The following is a 10,396-nucleotide window of genomic DNA, read 5'->3' on the forward strand; positions in this document are numbered from 1 at the left end:
ACTTTAGCACTTCGTGTTGTCTCCAGGGCTGACTTACTTCTTTAATTCTCACTAAGCGAAAGTGCTTTGCAGGTACTATGTTCACGATCCCCACATGAGTGTCACCCACAGAGAAGGTGGCCCTGGGGGCTTTCGTTAGAAAGGCAGAGGGGTAAGGCCACCTGACCTAGTTCTGCAGTCCGTCTGGCGCTCAGATAGCTGCTCTTCTAAAACGGGGCAAAGACAAGATGGAGGAGCGTGGAACCGGGAGAAAGTGAGCGGGAGGTTGAGCATGAACTAAGCTGGATCCTATCTTTTCAAGCCGAGCAAGTGAAGTGTTTTTCGCTATTATAAAAGCGAAGGTGAAACCTCAGAAATGTACAAAAATGGAGGTGGGGGGGAATTCCACGCTGGAACCTTACCATCTTTACATGTAGGTGCATTGACTTTTATTCATCTATCTACCTGTCTTGTTTTCTATCACGATATAAAAATTCGAACGAACCCAAATGGAATGTTCGCCGGGGTCCTGATTTTGCTCCCCTCACGCGGGCGTGAGTGATGCCCGGGAAACTGACTCTTCCCCTGCTAAGCTGTGCTGTTCGAGACACTCCTGGCGGCGGCGAAGTCCCGCCTCGCGGGGCGCGGCCCCTCGGCTGGAGCAGGCGCTCCTCTCCCGGGCGCGCGGCCGGAGGGCGGGCGCCGAGCTTGGACGCCGGCAGGGTCTGCGGCCGCCGGGTAAGAGCGGAGGTCCGGGCGCAGGCCGAGCGAGCGTGGGGGCTCCGCCGGGGAGGCTGCGGCCGCGGGCAAGCGGGGGCGGGAAGCCGGGCGGCGGCGGGGAGGGAGTGGGGCCGCGCACCGGGTGCCGGGCCGGGGAGGCCCTTCCGCGCCCGCCGCCCCCTCCGCGGAGCCGGGTCGGGGCGCGCCGGGGGGCGGGGGCGGCCGGCCGGGGGCTGACCCCGAGCGCCGCCGAGTCTGCGTCCGCCCGCCGCCCGGCGCTCGCCGCCCGCCGCCTCGGGTTACGCGGCGGCCGTCGGCGCGCACCTCATCAATAAGGCCTGACAGGCCGCCGGCTCCGCTGCCATCCATCACCCGGCCCGCGCGGCCAGAGGCGCAGGGCGCCCCTCGCGGGGGACGGGCGCGGGCCACGGGAGCCGGCGGCCCCTCGGGTGAGCGGGACCTGGGAGAGGCCAGCGGTCACCAGGGAGCCGGGCGGACTCCACGTAAGCCCGAAAACAGCCCCGCGCGACTCGGAGGCAGCGTTTTCTATACATCAACAAAGATTTGACTTTATTCCACCTCTTAATCCCAGTGTCTTTTAAGAACGTGTTCATTTGTTTTTAAAGAGCCGCAAGGGAGCTTAGAAATGATCTATCACAATCCGCACATTTCACAGATGAGGAAACTGAGGCAGAGTGGGGGACTGGGCATTCCTGAGGTCACGCAACCTGGTGGCGATGCAAACGAGAGGCCAGGTCTCCTGAGCCCCCCCACCCCGACTGCCAGCCCACGCGCCGGCCACATGGGCACTGGGTAGGACCCACGACGCATATGCGTGTTTGGCATCGGATGTGTGAAATGGACGAAGTCGTGCGTGTTGTAGGTTGTCGGTGTGCCTAACAGTCAAGCCAGGCCGCCGCCTGCGTGTGTGTACACGCGTGTGTGCGCGCACGCTGAGGTCTAGAAAGGGAACAGTAAATGAGGCAAAAGTATGGGGGGGACACCTACATATAAAAATAATATAGTTCCTTGAGTTCATTTACTTCCTCTTCCCGTGTAGTCTTCCCTCCCCCCACCCCAAGGAATTAACATGGTTTCTCTTCTAACTTATCTGTTGCAGCACTTTCTCCTGTTGCCTGTTTGCAGGGCTCTTTTTCTCACTGGTCTGAACCAGTTTGGAGGTAGCGACGTATGTTCATCCCTACATCTCCAAAGTTTGCATGGTGCCTGGCACACAGCAAGCATTCAATACGTGTTTGCTACGGTGAATTGCAATACCTGTAAGGGAATCCAAATGATTAAGGTTCAGAGGACATCGAGGCTGAAGGAACTGTCAGATCATGGTGTTTAGTCTCATTTCGTGAGAGAGAGACTGGCCCTTGATTTACCTCTGGCCCCCAGAGTTCCCTCTTTTTTTTTTCCCAGAATGCTACCTGCCACAAGCTCTCCTAGTTGTGGCTTCCTGCATGCTTTTTACTCCTTCCCTTCCCTTGCCACCTTTTGGTTCTTCCAGTGCTTCATTAGCAAGCTTTGGGAGGATGGGGAGGAGAGTAAGAGGGCAATAGACAAAGCCAATCTGTTTGCTTTATTTCTAACAGGAAATAGTATTTTGTGGGGTTTTGTTCTGTTTTCGTTGATGGTGGTGTTTTGTGTTTGTTAGTGCTGTTGGTTTTTTCATTTAAGTGAACAGGATGAGATTAAAGCCAAAAACCAATGGGTGTCTGTTAACATTAACATTCATTTTTCCTCCATGACCACAGAGGTTTGACGAGAGTTAAAAACGATGATATTATCGACAACTCTTGGAAGGGGTAGAAATGAACACACACACACACACACACACACACACACACACACACACACACCACTTTTATTGAGCAGAAAAGGTAGCAGAGCCATCCTATGGCCCTGGTAGTCAGTGGCTTTGGGCTCGCTTGCGATGTCTACTAGACCATGACTTCTGTAAATACAGATACAAAGTGTAGTTTTATCTGGCATAAAACACACTTTTTTCCCGGTTACCATCTATCTGCATGGTAGCCCTTCCGCGTGCAGGTCACGAACTGCAGCTGAGTGTAATGAAAATTGATGTAAGAATCAGAGCCAAAACAACTTATCCTGCAGAACTGTTGCAGGGCTGAATATGATCATGTGCAGGAAAGGCCACGTTTCACCAAATGGACTAAAGGAAGTATAGTTGTACTCTCAGGGGCAAGCTCATTCTCTCAAGGCCAGGCCTTGGCTTATTCTTGCCTCATGGGACCAGCTGGACAAAACCCAGTCTCCTTTGCCTCATGGGACCAGCTGGACAAAACCCAGTCTCCTCTGACTGACTAGCTTCTGGCCAGCTGGGTCTCCCCGCTCTCCATCTGCTGCCAGCCAGTTGCCTGGGGGAGCAACAGTGTGGTTGAAAGTGACTTAGCAGTTTCTGAGCTTCTGCCACCTGGTTCCAGGACTCTCAGGATGGGAGAACAGTCACCCTCCCTGGGAAGTCACGCTTCCTGCAACAGGCAGGACCAACCTTGGACACTGGATCCTCTTAGAAGAGACGCAAGGCTTTCTTTTACATAGAAATCACTTTTCTGAAGTATTTTGGGGGGGAGTGAATCATGTACCAGGGATGTGAAGTCTCACTAAAGACTGGAGATGGGAGTGTGTGTGTGGAGAGAGGGAAAGAGAGAATAGGGGCTGAAGAATTTTCTCCTGTCCCAGAAATACTCTTAACCCCCGGCTTTTTTAAAAGTCTGATTTATTGAGGTGAAATTTACATAGAGTAAATTCACCCTTTTTAGGGTACAGTTCTATGCGTTTTGCCAAACACACAAATGGTATAACCAGCACCACAATCAAGATATAGACTAGTTCCATATTTTTTCACTTGGCATCTCCAGCAAGGCTCCTGATTGACAGCAGCAGAGGCTTCTTCACAAGGTAAGGAAGTGCCTTGGGCAATAGGAGAAAAACCGTGAAAACGGTGGCACTGCACCCAGGTAGACATGTTGGAGTGAAGCAGCGGAGAGTTCTTGCTGAGAGTGAGGGTATCTCTGGGGTCCTGACACTAGGAGCTTGCTGTGCAATCTTGGGCAAAACATTTACTCTCTCTGAACCTCAGTTTTTTCACCTGTATGTTGGAGATAGTTATGGTTGGTGTTTAGAATTCTCTCTGCCCCTTGAAAATCTATGATATAATTGTACTGGGTGTAGATCACAGCAAGATGGATTTGATAACCAAATGTGACACACTCCTTATGATGGAAACTGCCCAAATCATTTGAACTATTGGTTTATAAATATGGCTTTGTCAAAGAGCCTGAGAAGGAGAATCAAACTGAAAAAGACAAGTAATTACAATGTATTGCATTTCAAAAGTGTTATATATGTGGAATAATAATACAACATATAACCTTTGGGAACTGGCTTTTTTCACTAAGCATAATGCCCTGGAGATTCATCCAAGACATTGTATATCGCTGAATGGTATTCCATGGCATGGATGTGCCACAGTTTGTTTGTCTATTCATTTGGTGGAGGGTGTTTGGGATTTTACAAATAAAGCTGCTATGAACATTTGCAAAAAAAAAATATAGGCTAGCTCCAACACCCCCCCAAAATGTCCTCCTCCCCCTCTGCAGTCACCTCTCCCCCAAACCCCTGCCCCTGGCAACCTCTGTTTTCTATCCCTATGGTTTCGCCTTTGGGAAAATGTCATACAAATGGGTTCATTTAGTGTTTTGAGTCCAACCTCTTTCATGCAGCCCTAGTGAACTTGACATTCACTCCTGTCGCTGGGTGTATTTGTAGTTCATTCTTTTTTGTTCCTGAGTAGTATTCCCTTGCATGGCCTTCCATCCATTTCCCAGTTGAGGATCATTTGTGTGGCTTCCAGTTTGGGGCTATTAGGAGTAAAAACTGTAAGTGTGAAGATACCAGCAATCCTCTTTTATAGATTAAAACACAACTTACATTTAGCTTTTCTTATCCTGAGGCAAATCACAAATAATTCATATGCTGAGCAGCCATGTTCAGAGAGTTTGGGATGGGAATGTCACAGTCTCTGACAATCATATGTAGAGGTTGGGGGGGCGGGGAGGAAGAGGTGGGGAGAGAGAATGAGAAGCCAGGGCTTTTGGAGTGGAATAAAGACCAATTTCTCACCTAGTGATTGTGAAATTGATTACTCTTGACAGATAAGGCTGTGTCTTATTCTATCTGCTCGGAGCCCTCCAACCCACCCCTACCCCATCCCCAAGCAGAGTGTGGGCTATGGGAACGGGACATCTCCAGAGACTTCCTGGGCTGGGGGCGCAAGGATCCTTCCCCTCACAGGGGAAAGGTTCCAGCTCCAGTGAGAGGTGGTATGAGATGGAAGAGGGAGGACGGGCGGGCGCAGCGAGCTGAGGCTCCTGGGGTCAGCTCAGCGCCCCCGAGGGTGGAACCCTGCCAGCTCTTCCCATCCAGGTGCTGATTATTCCATTTCACTCAGACTCTAGCCTCTCGGTTTTTCTCCCTTTAGTCCCTTGCTCTTTGGCAATTTGCTGTGGATTAGCACCTCTGCTAAAGAGGGCCTGGGGCTGTGGAAGAAAGCAGACTTTAAAGGCAGGACACCCTTGTCTTTCAGTCAAACACGCAGATACAGGAGCCTGTATGGGAAAGTTGAAACTAGCGAAGAGAAATGGAATGTCAAGGATGTTGCCGTCGTTTTCTTCCCTCAGGTCAAAATACAGCAAATAGCCTTTTGACAGAAATAGGTAGGTCAAGCTGTTGGAAGCTCCATGCCTCCCATTTTCTTCTGCTGTTGCAAGAAACCAATCATTTCCAAATAAGTAATAAATACCTCCATGCGCCCAGGGGTGTGTGAGAGAAGGCAGCCCACTCTCTTTGGGCACCTGCTGCCACTGAGCGGTGGTGGCCTCTAAGCGACCTTACTGTCCATTACAGGGAAGCCCAGGCCTGTGGAGAGAGGGTCCTACCCCACGTGCAGGACCGCAGGGCCTAGAGCCCTCAGCCCCGCAGCCGCGGCTTTGGGAGATGCCCCGGGCGGGCTCTGCTTCCAGGGCTGGTGGGTGGAGGCGAGGGAGGAGATGCTGTTTTTGCACTTGGGCTTCGCGCTTCCTTGACACTTTCCTGTCTCTCGCTCCGCCGCCAGGTCGCGGCGCCTGCCTGGGCGTTTTCCCCAACTCCGGGTCACCTCGGGCTCGGTGGCCCGGGGAAGGGTGCCGGGGGCGGCCTGTGCGGAAACCGGCCCAAGCTGGCGCTAGGAACACCGCGTCTCCGGTGGCTCCACAAGTCCCGACATGAGCGCCGGGGTCTTGGACTGGCAGCGCTCCAGCCGCTGGGTCCCCGTCAACACAGCAGCCCTCCCGGGAGCGGGGCGCGATTCGGGATTGACCTCGCCCCGTCTGGTCCCCTCGCCTCCATCCGGCCCAGGCCTTTCCTTCCCAGTTCTCTCGCTGGCCTCCCCTCTCCCTGGGGGTCTCGATCTCTATTTCTGTCGCCTGGTCTCTTGACTCCTATCTCTTCTTCTTTCTCTGGGTCTGTGTTTCCCTCTCCGCCGCCCCCCGCCCCGTTTCCCTGGTCTCTGTTCCTCTCTGCTGTCTGCCGGTCCTTTCCCTGCTGTGTTTTTTCCATAACACTTCACACCACCTAAAAGTCTATACTGACTTATTCATTCTCCATCTTCCTCTTATAGAATGTAAGCTCCCCAGGCAGAATTTGTCTCTGTTTTGTTCTATGCTGAATCCCAGCGCCTCAGACAGTCCCTGGCACTGAGTAGGTGCTCAGTAAAAATAGGATGAATGACTGGATGAATGAGTTAATTGATGAATGAACAAATCCTGTCCCTCTGGGTTCTCAAGCCAGTCTTTTTTCTGTCCTTTCTGCCTGCCTTCTTCTGTCTCTCCCCCTTTTCTCTGCTTTCTCTTGTTTCTGCCTCTCTCCATCCCTCCCTCACTTTATTTTCTCGGTCCTGCTGTCGGACAGCGTCCCTCCAGCTTTCCAAAAGGTATGGGTTTGGGCCATCTGCACCGGGAGATGGTACACCTGGCGTCTCTTGTCGGCCTTTGTCCTAGGGAACCGGGCAGCCTCCCTGTCCAATCGTCGCAGCCTAGGCGCCTAACCAGGTCCCTAGCTGAACTCGACCTCCAAAATCCTGACTGTGCTCCTGGAAATCCCTTCTTCCTGCAGACCCCAGAGTCCTGGGACTCCCGGTTTCCTTAGAGGCAGCCTAGATTTGGGCGAGAGATTTGTAGGAGGAGGTGCAGATAAACACTCTGCAGCGACTCAGACTGGGCCTGTCTCTCCGTGTCTGGCCTGGGCCTCAGGGTCCTACTCTGAGAAATGGTGGTGACTCTAAGCACCTACTGTGTGCCAGGGGATGCATTCCCCTTTGAAGGGAGTGTTGTTTCTCCAACTCCCAGCAACGCTGAGAGATGCTATTAGCAACTCCTTTTATAATTGTAATCATTTAACAAACATTTATTGAGCATCTACTATGTGCCAGCCCTGGCTGCTGCCCTCATAGAGCCTACATTCTGGGGTGTGTGGGGGGAGGAAGGGGTGTGTATAAGCAACCACAGATAAACGAATTTGTAACTCCGGGGAACAGAAGGCCTAGGAATTAAGCAAAGTCACGTTTTATTTATTCCAAGAACATTTATCGTGCTCTTCCTCTGTACTGGGCGCAGCCAGTGCTGCAGCTTCAAAAGCCCCTAACAGGGTAGGAGGGAGGGAGAAGCCACAAGGGAAAGAATGGGGCCCACGTCACCAAGAGAGATCCTGGAGGTGACAGCTTCGGTCCCCAAGAGTAGGGCCCCTCCGGACAGCTCAGAGATTCTGCAGGCCCAGAGCGGTCTCGGTGCAGCCTGGGCAGTGGGTGCCGGAAGCTCCCGCTTGCTGCTGTTCCCCCACCCCCATCCGAAGTCTCCCATTTGGAGGGGGAGAGGGAGCCAGGCTGGGCGAGGGTAGAGGGGCGAACGCTAGGGCGTCAGCCTGGCCGCAGGGCGCCCGGTGCTCGGCGACCTGCTGGCGGCAGAGCCGGGACTTGCGGGCGCCTGGACTGGGTTTCAGTTCTCGCCTCCGCTGCCCCGGAACCTGAGGAATGCCCTCCCCATTCAAAAAGCTTTTGGCATCCTTCCCGAACTTGGTGAAAACGTGGAGACTCCTTTTCTTTCCCTCCCCACAGGCTCTTAGAGTATGAGACACAAACTGTTTTATTTAAACTTGATTTTAATTTTTAAATGCCAGACGTCCCCATTAAATGAAATTTAGAAATATTTGAAAAGCAAAACGAGGGCTTTAAAAAGCGTTTCGTTATAGAAACTCGATAATAAGTAGAATGGATGAAAGAACTAAGACTCAGACATCTCGATTCGAGACCTATTGCAGGGCGCCCCGGCTTTGCCACCTCCAACAAGTGTCTTAACCTCTCTGGGTCTCCTAGTTCCTGTTTGTATGAGGATGGGAACATCTTCTCTCCCTCCCTCTAGCGCGGCGATGTTGTTGTTTCCTCGAAAAAAAATGGAATTTGAAAGTGTTCTGTAATCTGGAAATACGGTAGGGTGTGCCAGCAACTCTAGTCCTCAGGGCCGGAAGCAGCAGGAAGCGTTTGCGAGTAGCCTTTTCACAAGCAAGACAGAATTAAGAAGCGTGGCTGACTTCTCTCCTCACGTCCACCGGCAGGAGGCTGATGAGCGCTTCCTGGGCGGCAGAGCTCGGTCCCCGGGGCGGGGGTCTCTAGCCCCCCTCCCCAAGAATTCCCGCTGCCAAGGCACAGGGGCTCGGGAGGGAAAGAAGGTCTACTAGCCTCGCAGCTTAATTCGTTCTCCATTTTTCCATCCGCGGGCGACGGCCCTGTTCCGCACCCGGATCCTTCGTGCTCCACCCGCGGGGTGGGGTGTGGGGCGACGCTGGGCACAGTGCGGGCCCCGCGAGTGAGGACCGGTTGTCGCAGAGGGAGAAGGAATCGTGCCGAGGGCGCCAGGCCCGGCGGGGGAATTGGAGGGCCGCGTGGGGACAGGAGCCGGCAAACGTTCAGCGCGGGTCCCTTTGCCTGTCTGTGCCGGAGCCCTTAGGTACAAGCTCGCAGAGACGCGTCTACATGTCGGAGGAATTCGTTACACAGGACGAGGGGTGACTTTTCCAGTGCCCTCCCCGGTCCTGTCTCTCTGCGGGTTTCTTGCTCCCGATTAGAAGACTTTGGGGGGCTGCTGTTTTTTCAGGCGTCGTTGGTTTTCAGGGCTGGCGGCCGCCGAGGCTGATTTCCGCAGGGTGCCCGGCGGCCGTACCAGCCAGAACTGAGACTGTGGCCCCGGAGTTGCGCTCGGCTTAAAGCAAGCCCGCTCGGGTCCCGCCAGGGACTCCGGAGAACCCCACCCGGGGAGACCATCGCTGTTGTCGCTGTGAATCCCATCGTCCACTGTTTATTAACTTTTTTTCAGGGAACTAGAGTTCCGATTCCTCTCTATTTCATGTCCTGCCTACAAATACGTCTCTAAGGTATGGACCGGCTCAAGTCCCAGAGGCCTTAACGGAACAAAAAAACCTGGCAACTTAGTCTTGTGTCCTGGAGAGATTTTTTATTTTTTTAATCGAATGGCACATCTTAGTAATTCTTATTTGTCTAAATTTCACGACTTGACTCTTCAGTAGACCCAGGCCCTTAGTAAAAAAGAGGCCAAAGACTTTACAGTATTACATTTTCCTTGTAGATTATGGGAAGGAAAAGTGGAATGAGGGCATGAATGGGGTTGGGCCATATCCCAGGCCAGCCCAGAGACACCTCCTTAAAAATAGCCAGGAGTCCGAACCTCAGAGCACACCACATGCACACACACACCCAACTCCATTCCCAGCGGCCTCTTGAGCGAGGGAGAAGCCTGGGAACTTAGCGGTAGCCGATAAACCTCCTCCAGCCGGCGGGCCAGCGAGGCCTTGAAATGCTCTCCGCTCCTGGCAACGGCGCAGCGGCCGCGGCGGCTCCCGCCTCGCCCAAGGGAGGGAGGGGGTGAGCGAAGGAAGGAGGGAGGGAGCGCAGGAAAACGAAACACCCTAAAAGAGCGGGCCGCTCGCCAGCCACTCTCGGGACCGTCCTTGAGCTGAGACCTCTGGGGAGAAAGTTGGGGCGCTGGGCCCAAAGGGAGGGGAAAACGCAGAACACAGACACAAAATTCTCGGTTCCAGGCATCTTCCTAGAAGCAAGGAATCTTTGACGGACTCCCAGGCTTCAGCCCACCAGGAGAGCGCGGACGGGGCTGGGGGGGCTGGGGTGTGTCGGTGGTAGTGGTAAAGGAGCTCTGTCGCAGGCCTGGCCAGGAGCGCCCCCCTGGTGCATCCGGGGTTCCTTGAAAGGAAGCGCTTAGAAAGAGCAGTCTCTTCCATCAGGGGTCTCACAACAGCCACACAGAGCGGGGCCTGCTCTTGCCCCCACCATTGTACGGGAGGCTGGGGGTGGGGAGTGGGGCGAGGCTGGCCGCTGGTCACCCAGCTACTGCGACCCTCAGCACCCGCGCTCTGGCGCCTTGGCCGACCCGGCACTACGAAGGTAGCAGCCCGCGTGGGAGCGGCCCGCGTCCTTGGCTTTGGGGAGGACGCTCAGATGGCCGCTCCGCCAGATGCTAAGTCGCAAGGCCCAGTCTCCAGGTTCAGCCCCTTTCGCCCTCTGGGGGTCGCGCGCGGGAGGCAGCTCTAAGACATGGGGCAT

General features: G+C 54.0%; 1 protein-coding gene across 1 annotated transcript; it reads right to left on the reverse strand.

The window, feature by feature from the left end:
• Positions 1–567: 567 nt before the first annotated feature.
• Positions 568–10,396, reverse strand: LOC132491713 (collagen alpha-1(I) chain-like). Its single transcript, XM_060100543.1, has 5 exons — positions 10,200–10,396; positions 8,501–8,750; positions 7,606–7,788; positions 5,670–5,926; positions 568–1,159 (listed from the first exon to the last, which is right to left on the reverse strand). The coding sequence occupies exons 1-5, from the start codon at positions 10,394–10,396 to the stop codon at positions 568–570; spliced, it is 1,479 nt and encodes a 492-aa protein (XP_059956526.1).

The sequence above is a fragment of the Mesoplodon densirostris genome, chromosome 6 (genome assembly GCF_025265405.1).
Source record: "Mesoplodon densirostris isolate mMesDen1 chromosome 6, mMesDen1 primary haplotype, whole genome shotgun sequence".
Lineage (NCBI taxonomy): Eukaryota > Metazoa > Chordata > Mammalia > Artiodactyla > Ziphiidae > Mesoplodon > Mesoplodon densirostris.

What these genes read in the sequence shown, in the direction of transcription:
- LOC132491713 (XM_060100543.1), bottom strand. Translation starts at nt 10,396, where the DNA reads ATGCCCCATGTCTTAGAGCTGCCTCCCGCGCGCGACCCCCAGAGGGCG. An exon ending in GCCAAGGCGCCAGAGCGCGG is followed by an intron (nt 8,751 to 10,199) that starts GTGCTGAGGGTC and finishes GCTCCGGCACAG; the next exon opens with ACAGGCAAAGGGACCCGCGC. An exon ending in ATGGGAGACTTCGGATGGGG is followed by an intron (nt 5,927 to 7,605) that starts GTGGGGGAACAG and finishes GTTTCCGCACAG; the next exon opens with GCCGCCCCCGGCACCCTTCC.